At 43.2% G+C, this 15,706-nt stretch overlaps 1 protein-coding gene across 1 annotated transcript in view; it reads right to left on the minus strand.

Moving 5' to 3' along the window:
• The window catches only part of MYO1E (myosin IE), a 76,993-nt gene extending 66,979 nt beyond the window's left edge, over positions 1–10,014 (minus strand). The window contains 2 exon segments of the mRNA XM_071441642.1: positions 9,621–9,632; positions 9,635–10,014. Of these exon segments, the coding sequence (XP_071297743.1) occupies positions 9,621–9,632; positions 9,635–9,913 (291 nt within the window). The 5' untranslated portion in view covers positions 9,914–10,014.
• Positions 10,015–15,706: the final 5,692 nt, after the last annotated feature.

Genomic DNA, 15,706 nt, shown 5'->3' on the forward strand with positions numbered 1-15,706 from the left:
ACTCTGCTTCAAATGGAGCTCAAGATTTTGCTAACTAAAGACCAGACCTCAGCTCTGACCTCCACAGACATACATGGAGCTATAACAGCATCTCATACAGGATTTGTTACAAAACATCCCAGTTCACTTTTTTCCCTGGGTCAAGTCTAACCCTTCTTTAAAAGCCATACCAAACAGCACAGTCAGTAGAAGTTACTCCAACCTCTATTTGCTGGCAGTCTCTTCCTCTAATGAGGATCACCAATACAGTCCCTGGGGCCTGGCAGGGCTCTGACCTTGCCCTCAGCCATTGGCAAGTTCTGGCCACTAAATGCCCAAGGGCTGCTGAGCCCCAGCTCAGCTGGGAGGAGAATGTCCCTCCTCACAGCAGCACCGTGTGCCAGTGCCACCAGGGCTCCAGCAAAGGTGGCTGCAGGCAGCTGGGATCAGGAACTCCCAGCTACCCCAGGAAAAAGCAGGAAGAAAGAGATGCTTGCAAAGCCAACAGCCACAGCAGAGCAAACAATGGCCAGCAGTCTGGGTACAGCTCAGGATAGAATTGGGCATTTTTAGCTCTTCTCCAATTTTTTAGCAGGTCTACACTGCTCCTCCATAGCAGGAGGCACATGCTTCCCCCTCCACCAGGGCCAATCAATTCCAAAAAGGCACCTTACCTCAGTCTACTCAAGTCCTGCAGGATACACAAAAAATCAGCCAGAATCCCCTCAAAAACTGAACACACAAATTGCCCTACTCTGAGAAGCTATTTTTGCTTTTCCACTGCAAAGACCAGAATGTTTTTGTAGGAAACTTTGGTTTGCTGAACCTAGCAATTACTAACCAATATAGCAGTTCCCAGTGTATACTTGAGGGGAAGCACTGAAAAAGGCTTTGCAGACTACCAACAACAGAGCATCAAGTCCTGGAAACATGACTGCAAGTAAGGCACAGTTTTTAAGTGGAGAAAATAAATCCAGCTGAAGTAATTCTGTTCTTAGTGGATGTACTATATATTAATTGGCCAACTCAAATATTTGTTTTCTTGGATTCAGCCAATTCAGAATTCAAGAACAAATCAAGTTTAGAAGTGAAGTGGAATATTTCATGGTACAGAAGCTACATGTAACAAAATCATGCTTAGTAATATATCAGCTTTCACTGTAGCAAATTTTTTAATTCAAATTATGGTAGGAAAGATATCAGAAGTTTCCTGACAGGAGTAGTGTATTAATTTAACCTGCTCTCATAAAAATTACACTATCAAGAATCAACAAAAAATACAGAAGTATGATAAAAGGGTCTAATATAACTATGGATTCCCATGACTCATTATTTTTTCCTAGATGATTGCATCCTATCATTGATTCCTTCAAAAACAATCTATATTTAGCTATACAGCAGAAATAATTACACAAAATCCATGTTTCTTTTGCCTTATCAGAAGATACCATAGATTTATCTACTACTTCAGACTATGTAGACAGCTTATACCTCTGTGCTCTGAAAGCAAGAATGGGTGGGCTTGTAGCTTTATATCCTTTCTGGAATGAATCTAACCACATTTTTAATTCCCCATTTAATTTACCTGTAGTATGACTGTTTTCAGTTACTGTTATAAATACTTGTGCCCATTTCTCTTTCTTTAGGTATGTACTGAATACAGGTGGGCATCAGTATAGGAAAACAAATTCTTTCAGAATTAATAAACAGACAAAACAAACGCTCCTCAAATACTGAAAGAATAAACAAATACTTAAAAGTATGCACTTGCTTTGAGTGCCATGAAATAGTTTTTAAGATTAGGTTTAACAAAAGTTCTCCTTCAATATGCCTCATGTTAGCAAAAGAAGTATTTTTTGGTTCATCCATCAAAACACCTGCAGAGAGTCCAAAACCCAAGCGATCAGGAGGGGAACAGTGTGTGCCAGAAGCAGCACAGCAGCTCAAAGATGTTCACAATATCCAGGTAAACTTCTGCCCTTGGAATGTTCCTGCTACCCCTCAGAGCAGCAGCACTTCCACACCAAAGAGCCCAGGGCTCACAGCACCAGGGACTCCAAATGCGCTGGCAGCGTAAAGCACACTCTGCATCCGCACACTTCTTCACAAAGCTGTGAATAACACAGGGTTGGAAGTTATTGCAAAAGCAAATTTGGAAGCACTTAGGCATTTGTGCAGACTTGTATCCTTCAAGGCAGGAAAAAAAACCAAAACAAAACAAGATGAGACAAGTTCTTGACTACTGCTTGGCACTGCAAATACATTACTAACAAGAGGTTCCAATTTCCATCTTTCTGTATTTGTGCTATTAGCAATATCCAACTCAAAGCACAGGAAAAGACATCAATCACTGCAAAAGATAACAGTGTGCATTGGTAAACTGCCTAGAATTAAAGCCTCACAAATGTTGTGGAATGTCAGACTGAAAACAGAAGACTGTCCTAGGGTGCAAGATCAAACACCAGGCAGCATATTTTATAAGACACAAGCAGGAAAGACTTTAAAGCTGTTGAAAACATTTTGCTGGCTTTTGAGGGTATCAGGCTGCATTGTTCAGACTTGAGTATGACTTCAACACTTAAATTAGACAAGGCTGACCAAGAAGTGGTTACAAACTCAGGCTCAGCTGATGACAGTGATTCAGTGAGTGGTTCTGAGCTGGCACAGAAAAAAAGCCCCACACTTCCTGTACAGGGACAAGTGCAGCAAGTCACTACGAGACTGCTAATCCTCTTTGAAGGATGCCAACCAAAACCTCTCATTTAGACTTCAGATTGCTGAAAAAGCATGAAAATAGCTTCTAGAAGCACATGTTTTTGCATAAACTATTTATGTCCCCTTTTTTTGAAGGAGTCTAAAGAAAAACATCTATTATCACTCCATCCCAAAGCCACTGCACTGATCCCCTGAAAGCCAGAAGTGGCTTTCACCAGACACTTCTGGAAGCTGAAAAATCACACACATGACAGCAGAGCACCAGACCTATTTTATAATCCTTTTGACACTTCCAGGACACTGTTGATCAGAAGTATACTCAAGATCTGCTAATATCTGGCTTTAACTTTCAAGTTCACATTTAGTAAGTTATGTTAATAGATAAGCCTTTGTACTTTAAAAGCACTTGTAAGTAGGCTTCCCAATAGGCATCACTTCTGATAACTCTGACTCATGCTCCAATTGCCAACACTGCTTTCCTTGTCAGCTCTTACATTTCTTTTGTTTAAAGAAGTATTTTCAGTTTCAACTTAAAAAAAATTAAATTCAGAATTTTGTAAAAATTACACTTTATAATTTATGAACCCAATCCATGAATGGTTTTAGTATCAATTAAATGCTGCTGTGTCTTTGGAAAAAAACCTTGACCATCCTTCTTCCTAGGCTGTTTACATTACAGAATCTCAGGTTTAGATGTACTTGCTTGTGTAGAGGACATCATCAAACACCAAATCCATTTACACATTTATTTGAAGCATATTCAACAGAAGGGGCAGAAAACACCTGTGAGGTTCAGTGTGTGGAAAAGCTGTAGACCAAGACACCTTTTCTGATCACAGCAATGACTCAGTCAAGCAGAGAGAACAGATCCCATGCACTGCCAGGACTTGACCGCACACCTGGCGTCCCCAGGGGGTAGTCACAGTTCTGAAGTGAGGGAGGAAAGCAGTAGGTGGAGGATAGGAAAGCTAGAAGATGAGGATGAGTCAGGAGGAGTGACAACCGTACTTCCTGGGCAGGACAGTAACTGGCATCTCAGGAATGTGGGGAAGGGAGTAGGAGATGGGAAAGACTGAATCGAGCCCAGGAAGGTCTGACTAAATTACAATTCCTCACACCCAAGCTGCCCCAGGAGTACCACGGGGGACTGAGGTGAACGTCTGAGCAAGTCCTCAGAGACAGCTCTCAGTTCTCATCTGAAGAGAGAAAATTCCTGTTTACTTCCTGCCATATTTCTCTGATGTTTACAAATACTTTTACAGCCATAGTAGAAATGATAAAAGCCAAACAACACACCACAGCTATCCAGAGTCCTCTGACTACAGCAGTTCCAAAAGTCAGCAGGCACCCCATACACCTGGAACACTTCTCCATACAAAGCAGTACAAAAATCCACTTCAATCAGAGTTGAAAACAATGCTGTCAATTGCTAGTGACCAGCATCAACCAGAAAAGCTCCTTGGCAGACCATAGGTAGTGAACGGCCTCCAACAGATGAGAAAATGTGTGAGAGAACCTTTATATGATTTTCCCTGAAATTTTAGCCTTTTGTGCTGAGGTAAACTTTCCTGCTTATATTAATGGGGAGAGTTTAGATAGTACAAAGTGGCTTGATTCAAAGAGCTACCAGTAACGCAAGCCAATCCTTTCTTACCAAAGCCTATTCCTGGATTTCTGTGCTTGCAGAGGAACTGAAAATATTTTCCAAATCCTTATTTTTGTAGCACACACATAAACACACTCCTCCCAGTTCCAAAAACTGCTTCAATTTTACTGCTTCTAGTCTAGCACGGTTAACTCCCAGAACAAAACCCTTGTTAATTAGGTGCAAAATCCCCTTCTAACACAGTTCTTAATGCCTTTCAGTAGCCACACACCACCTAGATCTGGAATGCAGCTTCTTAAGAAAAGCAGACTGAAGGATTGCATTACAAGAGTGCTCTACTAAACTGAACAGGAAAGCAGATGAATTTATCATTTATAAGCCATTTATTGTGGCAATAACCAGAACCAAAGGGTAAACAAAAGCCTGACAACTTGCAGGCCAGTCCCAGGCTGGTCTCCATCAGCAGAACTACAATAACCTGTGTCAGAACTCTTCAGGCAACTACAGGAAACTCACTGCCAGGGTTAGCCTGGCAAAGTAAAAGCTAGGAGCCCAAGAGGAAAAAAACACCTAACTTTTTGCTCCCTTCCTCATCACAACATGCAGCAACTAAGTTAGGCTTTATTAATACAAAGGATTCTTCTGGGACTCTGAAGATGTTTATTTACATGTTCTATACGTTAGTATCATTAATGCATACATGCAGACTATATTAGAATACAAATCCAAACACACAGGAATTTCATAATCCTGATGCTGAAATAAGAAATACCAAAACTTTTATTCTTTATAATATATCTTGGATACAGCAAAGTATGACCATTTAGATCAATGACAATTTTTTACTAACTCCTACAACTGAGGAGAGAATATACTGGTATTTATGAAGTCAAATTAATTTAAATTATTACAAAAGTTGATAATAACAGTTCTGTAAAGAGATGTACAACTTTTTACTGTTTTGAGCAATGTAGCAAGCATACTTTCCATGTTAAGATGGGAACATTACTAAGATTTTACTGAAAACTCAAAGTTTAACATTCCATGTGCTAACCATGACAAAACTCATTTTAACTTCACCCATGCCACATGTGCAGCAATGCCTTAAGAACAAGGCAGTGAGACTGGTGAATGTTATTCCTTTAAGTTAAGAAAAAGTGGATGCAAATAATTTGTTTAAACTACTAATAGCATTGCCACCCCATTTCCTTCACAAGTAGTTATGTATGTAGAACAGAAAAAAACATATCTGGAAGGCAAAAGAGTTGATGAGAAAATTAGTCAAGATCTACATACATACACAATCACAGGTTCAGTTTCCAGCTGCAAAAGTTGTGTTTGAGTAACATTCTGCATACATTAGTGTCTTCTGAAAAATGCTCTAACATACACAGTATATCCATAATCATTCTAGAGGTCTAAACTAGACACAAAAACAAGCAGGCACACAATGCAAGCCTAAACAAAACACATCAAATACTACTGTGTTTTAGTATCTTTCATATATAAGCCAGAAAGAAACATCATCCAGCTGAAGATTTTCCATTAATGTACCTCTAGACATAACACAAAGCACATGCTGTTACCCTCCCTAGTATTGCACACTTGGCAGAAAGCAAGGTTTGAGCTGAGGCTACTGTCTGCAGCACCAGACAGAAAAGCACCCCTCACATACAGAAGCATCACTGTCTTGCCTGTGACTTCCCTGCAGGAAAAAAAGACTTAACGGAGTATAAGGTCCCAGTTCCCATCACACATTCACTATTTCAAAACTGAATCCTAAAGGCCAGCAAGTCCCCTCATGGGCACTACATGGAATCAAGACATCCTCAGCTTCTTGCTGGACTGGGCTATAAACATCTGCCCTCTTCTGATGTCAAACTGCTATAAAAATGTTTCCTTTTAAAAATCAGCCTTCCGTCCTTGCTGAAGAGATGGAACCACAAAGACACCAAGTACACCCAGATAAAATGCACATACTGACTGCAGTGTTACAGAAAATTGCTTAGCACTGAAATACTGGTTAAAGGTAACATAGAAACACATTGGGTTTTTTAACCTAAGTATATTAGACAACCCTGGCTTGCTCAACAACTTGTGAGCTAATCCAGACACTGCTTTCTCATGGGAGCTTTCCCTTCTCTGCCCAACAAATTGGTACAAAACCTCGGCAGAAGTTCTCTGGAACAGAGATTATGCAAAAGCAGGCAAAGTTGATCACTGATGGGTTGTTGTTGGAGTGGAGCATTTATTTGATTTTTGTGGTCGGCTTATTTTCTAAATATAGCAGCAGTTTATGTCTTAGAGAACGTACTTGCTGATTGACATTCAAAGTTTTATCTTTAGAAGAGTCAAAGCCAGCTGACAGTACTCAGGGGAACAATCTTTCCCTGAAGACTAAAGAACTACTTTAAATCAAAGGTCCAAGATAATTTTTGTAATGTGATACAGATTCTCTATCCAATTCCAGATCCTCCAATGCATCTCCATGGACTACCCCATAACATGAAGGTTCTAATTCACAGTATAACATAACATAGCATAAAGTTCAGCAGACTTTCCTGCTTCCCTTTCAAGCATGTTCCAGCTTAGTTTCACCATGAGGCTTCCTGAATATTATGGATAGAGTCCTTCACTGGAGTGGGACTACTTGGCACTGACATAACACCCAGTTTTTGAAGACTTAAAAGCTTCAGCTAAGCTGTTAGAGGCTTTGAGGATTTTTTTATTTTGAATTTAAAACACTGAAACACAAAGCCAACAAAGTGGATGCATTTCAAGAGAAAAATTTCAAGCTGCCAGATGTTCCTTAGTCTTGTCAGTTCTACTACAGTTTTGCCCCTCTGTTGCTCATTCCCACCTTGTACTGCCATGTACAGCCATGGAACAGCTCACCCATTCCATGCTGGCAGATCTCCTCCTCAAACCACCCTGTTAACGTAACACATCTATCGATCTGGATTAAAAATAACCCAGCCAAAGGAGCAGAGATGTTGCTAAGTGCAGGGAGCTTTGCAGGGTGCCAGCTGAGCTGGGTGGGGCAGTGCACCATGGCAGGGAGTGGCCAAGGCACCAGGGACAGAGCAGCGACACTGGGACCTGCTTTGCTCGGTCAGATGGCCCCAGAAGCACCGAGAGCACCTGGTGTCAGTCAGTGGCAACTCAGCACCCTGCACTGGGGACCCTGTCACACAGGAAAGGGTCACTCTGAGGTCTACAGTGAAGAAGAGATGGCAGAAAAGACTCAATTTAGAAAACACAAAACACTTGCAACACTCAGCTTCTTTCACCCTTCAGACATCAAAACTGTTAAGACAAAAATAAGGGGAATAATGTGAGTTTTTTATACCGCACAGAGAATGGGTATAAAGTTTCAGGATATTAGTAGCATGATTCATGTTCATCAGCAGTCATTCTAAGTCCTGCCAGGCAATCCTTCTGCCAACTAAGTTACAAAATACTACCTTCTAATGACTATCAAACAATGGTTTGGGCAAAATTATTTGGAAAAGCAGCACTTTCAAAAACATTATTTTCTAGTTTTGTTGTAATAATTACTTACCAATAATCTAAAAATGCAATTCATATAATTTTGAGATATCACAGTGAAAAACTACTTTAAGTATTAAATTAAAAGCTGGGGAATAACTGTCTGAATACATCCCTACAAAGTGTATCTTGTGGAAGAAAATAATTACCTTATTTTGATAAAGTAAATCTCACGGAGTATGCTGCCAGTTAGTTATGTGTATTTACAGAAACTACTTTGATTAAAACGTTTCATTAAAAAGGAATGAATGGACCCCACAGCAGATCAACTAACAGACTGATCTCAAAGTATTACTGGTAACAGGCAGACACACCTGAGGCACCTGCAACAAAGACTTCCAACCCCATTTAACATGCCAGCAGTGTAAGCAATGACCCAGTCTCCGCCAAGGAGCCCATTTGTGCCACAGGTGTCTGTGACACAGCAGGTACTTGAGGAGCAAAGATTAAGTCTAACGAGTTGATCTGAATCACCTGGCAAAACAATCAGCCCCCAGGGAACACAAGCACCTATCTTATTCAAAGCTCCTTACCAAAACCAAGTTTTTAAGAGATAGCTGGTATCATTATCCCTGACTTCAAGAGAAGTTTTAGCTTCCTAACTTCTGCAATGCTTTATTTAAAGCAAAGATCTTGCTCCACATAGATGTAACCAGGTCCAACTTCACTTGCCTCAGGAAGTCAAAGCAGAGGCAATGGCAATAAGAAAGACATCCTTGAAAAGTTATTGGGAGTGAAGCTTAGAATACACAAGAACTAGGTTGGTCAGTCTAGTTTAAATCTCAACCTTAGTTAAGCTTTAGCAAAAATAGTGCAAAAGTTCTTCAAGTATCTTAACACTCAGATCTTTAGTACTCTGCTTTAGAACAGAGTAAATTTTTAAGTAAATTACTTGTTTAAAAGTTATGGATTTTAGCCTAGTTTATTACCACATAGGATTCTTCACTACTTGTTCTTAGTTCTTGTGTAACAGGTGGACATAATCGTTATTTGGGTTACCTCAGGATGAAAGCTATTATCAATCATCAGGAGGCAATTACTAAAGGCGAAGCAGGTTCACCTGCGAACCTCAGTTTTCCCTCAGTCCAGCACCGAAGATGTTTTCCTGACATCGCATCCCCTCATGACACCCAGCAGCGCACAGCCCAGCAGCGGCGGTGCCCAGCTCCCGGGTTCGGGAGCCGCCTTTGCAGCACACCTGAGAGCTCCCGCCGCCGGACCGGGCACCGGAGCGACCCCGGCAAGGCGGCAGCGCCGGGCACCGCAGGGCCGGGCTGCGGCTCTGTCCGCCGAGAGCCCTCGGCCAGCGCCCCTGAACCAGAGGCGTCACCTGTTGTTGTACTACTCCCGTCCCCCTGCCAGGGGACTGCTCCTACCGAGGACACCAACATCCAAAACCTTCAGAAGCCAAGCGGCGGGAGAGGGCGGCACCCGCGGCTCGCGCTCCACAGGCGGCGCCGGCCCTGCCCGCGCCCCGCGATGGGACAGGCGGGTTCGGGACGAGACTGAAGGCACCGACCCGGGTCTGCAGGGCCGGCAGCCGCTGGCCCTCGCCAAGTGCCTGGCATGGCCCGGCTTCCACAGGCCGGCGCTGTTACACAACCGCTCCCTGGCCAGGAGCGGGACACGGAGCGCTGCCGCGGCCCCTTCCCGGCACCGCGCGAGGGGACGCGAGGGGACGCAGGGGAACGCGACAGCCGCCCTCCTGCCGCCCCTGCCCCGCCACAGCTGCCCCGGCCCCGCTCGGCCCCCTGCCGAGCTCTCCGCTCACCATCGCTGCTCCTCGGCGCTGCGCTGCCCGCGGCTCTGCCCAGACACGCCGGCGCCCCGGGACGGAGGGACGGGCGGAGGGGAGGGGAGGGGGCAGCAGCTCCGCCCTCCCCGCGCGCGCAGCTCCCGGCGGGGCGGGGCCGGGCGGGCAGCGGCGCGGTGCAGGGGCCGGCGGCGCAGTGTGAGGGCCGGAGGGGGCGAGGGGCCGGCACCGGGGCTGCCCCGCGCCGCCGATGTGTCCATAAATGGAGAACTCGCCACGGCGCAGCCAATGGCCGCACGCCGGGACGTCATTCCCTGAGGGAATCCCGGAGCGCGGGGCTCGCGCGCTCCGGCCCAGGGCCCGGACGGCCGCTGCTCCTGGAGCGCCCCGGGATGAGCACCGGGAGAAGCACCAGGATGAGCTCCCCCTCACGGCGCTGACACGCCTTCAGCCGGCGGGGCCGGCCGGACCCCCGCAAGCGTGCTGCGTGCACTGCCCTCCTCCCTCGTACCCACAGAGCTAAGGTGCTGCTGGCCCTGGAAACACTGGGAAGCACGATGCATCTTGTCACCGGGGGGATGCTGAAACAATCCCTGCAGGCATCTCTCAGACGCGGAACAGCCCAGGCGCCTGCAGGCAGCCGGCATCCACTGCACGATGCTCAGCTCGTTCTGACCAGAACACAACCAGCACAACTTCAGGGGCTGCGCTTTCTAAGCGATCAAACCAATAAACCCGCCCGAAGCTGCTACTGTAGTCCTGTTAGCAAACGTTTCACCTCAGGCTTGAAGCCCTGCTGTTTGCTCTAATGGATTTCTAATGCCACTTCTAAGCCAGAATATAAATAAAATGGAAACAACATAATGTAACAATCATAACAACAGCCAGACCCCGAGTCATATGTTGATACTTCTTCCAAACCACTTTGAAAACCACTTAGAATGGGTAAAGATCCTGGGTTTCATCAATAGATTGCACTGGGATTTAGTTTATTTCTGATTAAAAAGAAGGGCAGTTATTGGAAAAAATAGGGAGTAGTTTATACACAATAAACATATTTCATTTCCATTGTTTTTATGAACAAGATAAAGACTTGTGTCCACACCAATTTAGAGATTAGGCATAAGCACATTCACTTCTGGCTTTTTGGGGAACACTGCTCTGACTGCTCAGAGCCAGGGGCTGGTTGTGCAGCCAGATCTGCCAGTGCAGAGGAAGGACAGTGCTGTTCAGCACATGGCTTCATCCTCACAGAGGTGCCTGCAGGACAGGTGTGATGGGGTGCAGACATTAAACACATGGCTGATCAGCTGTTACAAACTCAAACCACCCTGATATGCACAACACAATATGGGACAAAACTTCAACTACCTGCCCTCTCTCATGTCCCACAGCCTCTGGTGGTTTGGATGAAACACAACAGTCCTTTGGGCATGTTTCATCCTTGGTTTTGAAGAATAAACAAAACACTGCTCAGCTGAGCTTGTACTGTACAATTACTGATCATGTGAAGCTTGGGATTTCCATAGTGGATTCTTGGCTGTTGGCTGACATTGATAGGAGAGGTAGGTAATATTTTCATTGAGAAAATAGCTGGGTAGCAAATATGACCTGCAACAGCTATTAAAGCAAAAATATATCTGATAGTGCTAATAGTGCATAGAACTTCACAGGAGATAAGTTTCACACTTTGATTCTCTACAGAAGGTGAGTACAGCAGTTTTATGGAAATAGAACAAAAAAAAATTTGCCTAGTATTTCATTTGAACATGGGAATGTTATGTAAAATTATGAGGCTGATAAAAAGCAGTTAAAACAGTCCTGCAAGAGTCCAGACAGTGTATGAATATTGGGCCAACAGAAGATAGAAAATCAATATGGGTTTTGTAGGTTTTTCTATTTGCTTTGGATGTGGGTCTGTTTAATGTACAGGTTAATTTTCTCAAGACATTTATATTTATGTCTGTTTACATACATAGAAACATCTTTATAACAAGTCATGAATAACAAGAACCAAGGTTGTGGAAGAATAGTTAAAAAGTGCATCCACACTGGCCAGCTAACCAAGAAACTGGTCCTGGGTTCACTGAAATGAACGTGTGCTACTGCATCCATCTACTTTATATGGACTACAAGATGACTTTGAAAAAAATTTCTGGAGCTGAAAGAACCAGTGCTGTGCATATGCATGAACCTTTGCTAAGCACTGGGTGGACCAAGCACAGTCTAATTCACAATAAACTCTTTTCATGCTTTTAAACATTCTGCTTATTTTAATGATAAACATCTAATTCCCAAGCTGCCTGTATTAACTGAATGATACTTATTCAACATCCTTGCTCAGAAGCAGGGGAAAACATTTCCCCTTGAATGTCAGTGGTGGTGTGCCTGAATGGTCTGCATGCCTGGGCTTCTCCAGCCCAGAATGTACAATTCATCCCTGAGAAAGGCAGAACCCACATTTTCATATTGAGGAGTTCCAGCAGAGCAAAGAGGAATGTCACAGCAATGCCACAGCTGAGACAGCCATGATACACAGAGCATCCCCACACAGTTTCAGCAGGCTTTAAGCACTCACCCATGCACAGTAACACCTCACCTTATCAGAGGGCTTCAGGAGCCTGTCCATACAGAGGAACATCACTTCAAAAGGCTGCAAAATATCTGCTCTTCCTTGTGCTTTAGCCCAATCTTTTATACCCCTCATGTTGATGCATTGCACCTGTGTGCCCTCTGCTCCCTTTGGTGTTGGTCAGTGCCCCTGGGCACTCCATGGCTCATTGCTGGCAGTGCTGCTCACCTGCTGCTCACAGCTGTGCCCATTGGGGATGAGGCACAGCCCCACTCCCAATCACCACAAACTGTGTGCCTACAGAGGAACCTCTGAACTTTAAAATGATGCAAAAAACTTAGAAGTGGTGACATTTCTACAAAAACATTAGTATGGACAGGATACCTTTCAAAGACCTAACTTGAAAAGATTTAAGAAAAATTCCCTGTATCAAGAAGTCCCATCAGTTTTTTTCAGTGTGTGTATTGTCTGACAGTCTGTCTGGTTAGTAACACCTACAGCTCATGCACAGAAGTGCTAACATCAAGAATTATTTTGAGGATATTTTCTAGCTGCAAACAGTTGCACTGCTTGATTCTCCTGATATTGATCACTAGTGCCAAGCTTTGGGGAAATATTTCACTGAAGCTTCACTTCAGTGTCTCAGGAGGATTATTAGCTTAGCATTTGGGACTTGCAGGGGTTGGTCCAGGCTCAGCACTCCCTGAAGTGACTACAGGGTGCAGCTGGCAACTCACACGTGCCTTTCCACCTACCCACTGTCTGAGCAACGCTGTGTGCCAGCACCAAACAGGGATCAGCCTGGTGCTAAACTGTGCAAAGACTAAACTGACTGCAAAAAGAGCAAGGTCTTTATCTTTGGAAAAGCCACAGAATAAAGCTTTCCCTTGCTCACCATTCTAAAAACACTATTGTGGCTTCAGAAAGAAATAACTCTTATGACAAGTCAGTGAATCTGGAAAAGATTAGAAATTGTAATGAAATAAGCACCGCTCTGACTGCTTTCTAACTGGCTAAAAATGACAGCAAGGGGGAAAAAAGGCATCAGTGCTTTTCTCTTACTTAAAGACTATATTTGAAATTAGTTTTGTAAGTCACATATTTGTCTTCTGTTGACCACAACAATTTAATTGATAATTAAATTAATGCTTGAAAGCTATTAAAATAAGGCTTAATACCCTTAGCAACACATCATTCTTTTGGTTAGAAAACCACATAATCTGATATTCCTTACAAAGATGAAGGATTTTTGTAATAGAAAAACAAATTATATTAGATTAAGAAAACTTTGAAAATTTAGTGTAGTTTTTTATCCTGTATTTGTCTTCCAAAGAATAAAGATACTTCTGAATTGTAACATTTTCTTCTAAAATGTAGATGGTTACACTCTGCCTTCAGTTACACTTGGAGCATGTAGAATTCTACTTACAGGAAATAAAAAATGGATTCAGCAATTTCTTCTTGTGAAATATAGGGGGGAGAAACAAAATAGCATGTATAAAACAAATTGGAAGAATTTTATGACTTAAAATGTGATGAAATCAGTGATTAGGACAGGTTGGAAAATAGTATAATAATTGTAGCTTTCTTTAACTCTCTATGCCTAATAAAATTTTTTCTTTGCTCTCTGTTGTTGGTCTCAAATGAGAGCAGCATTCCTGTTCAGAAAACATGCCCTTAACGTGTTCAACGTGTCCGTCTGAAGTACCACTGGAATAAAAAGTACAGCAACAGTCACCAGCCCTTTTACATCCACTGCTTGGTTTGAGGCTTTTTGAGGAAAAACAGCACGTGGCTCTTTCACTCTGGATCTGATTAAGAGAAGCCTCAGATGTAAGAGATGCTTAGAATTCAGGGAGTTGAATTTTTCTCCGACTGCAAACCAAAACGTATGAATAATGCTGTTATTTGCAGGGCTGCTATAAACCTGGAAGAAATCCACAAAGACGTGGGAACCGAGGAGTTCTGCCTCCTGTGTTCCTGCCACTGAATGCAGCTGAGCCATGTACCTTCACAACAACAAAATTACAAGGATTTTTTTTTTTTTCCCCTCAGAGAGAGATTTTTTGCAACATTACACAAGCTTTAAGGATGAAAACTTTATGCTATGATGGGAAACCTGATCCAGCATCAAAATCAGCCTTGCTCTGAGCAGGGAGTTGGACCATATTCCCTCTGAGATTCCTTCCAGCCTAAATTGCTCTGTTCTGTACTTCTGTGATTGGGTAAGTGGGGCTCAATTAATGAGTGAGACAGTTGAAGACCCCAGAATAAATTAATATTCTTGATGTTGTGCCTTGATAAAAAGATTGTGATATGAACTTTCCTTTAAGAAAATAAATCTCTATGTTCCATATTAATTACAGTGAAGATGTAATGATATAAAATACAATAGTTTAGTACTGCTTTAGTTAGAAACATCAAGAAAGTGATACAAGTACAAAAAATCATTGTCTCTGTTAACACAAGATGAAAAGTGCATCAGTATGGGTCAAACCAAAGACCATTCACTTCAAATCCTGGTGGTGTGGATGCCTTGGAAAGAGTGTAAGAACAGACAAGAATTTACATGCCCTGTCCCTATCTCTTGGCCTCCACTGTTGCCAGAGAAGGGCCAGAGGGGGAAAGCAGGCATGAGCTACATTTTAATGTTATTTCCTAGACTGCAGTAGGAGGTACAAATGTTATGTTTTTAACTTAAAATAACTTTAATTGATTTGCTTTAACTAACAATTTACTTTCAAGCTCTACTCTGCAGACATACATAGTCAAGAAAACATTGGGCAGTCCTTTAGCAAGGAAAAACTTCTAGACAGGTGCACAAAAACTGCACAGGGACATGAAGATAGTCTCGATATTTGGCAGGTCAGGGAATACAGCTGTGTACATCAGGAAACTGGGCAAGGTCAGCAGTGAGATGGTTGGGAGCTGGATCCCTGAGGATGCAGGGCTTGCTCAGCCTGATGAGAGCAGACTTTGGGGGACCTGGCAGGGCCCTCCAGTATCTGTGATGAAGTCATCCAGATGGCAAATTCGGACTCTTCATAGTGGCACATGATGGGAAGACAACAATATAAATGTAAACAGGAGAGGTTCAGACTAGGTATAAAGAAAATGTTCTTTCCTCAGCAGCCAACAAGCATGAGAACAGGCTGTCCACTAAAGCTGGACATTCTCCATCCTTGGAGGTTTTCAAGAGCAGGCTGGGTAAAACCCTGAACAATTGCATTTGGCCTCATCAATCACCTCAGCTGCAGCAGGAGGTTGGACAACGGTTCTCCTGAGGTTCATTCTAAGCTGAATTATCCTACAGTCTTTTGACTCCAAGTTCATAGTTTTCAAAGCACCTCTGGCATGTTTTCTCTCTGGCCTGATCCTTTGACGTGGGAACTACTTTAAAATAAATAGGTCAACCAGAATAAATAGGTCAACCAGAGTGTGGATTCAGACCTCACCTTGCTTTTTACAATAGAGTGTGCATGGTGTAATCCTTTTATCCTTCACAGCTACCAAATCCTTAGTCCTGCAATGG

The sequence above is a fragment of the Agelaius tricolor genome, unplaced genomic scaffold (assembly GCF_023055355.1).
Source record: "Agelaius tricolor isolate 1412-34295 unplaced genomic scaffold, bAgeTri1.0.p SCAF_16, whole genome shotgun sequence".
NCBI classification, from domain to species: domain Eukaryota; kingdom Metazoa; phylum Chordata; class Aves; order Passeriformes; family Icteridae; genus Agelaius; species Agelaius tricolor.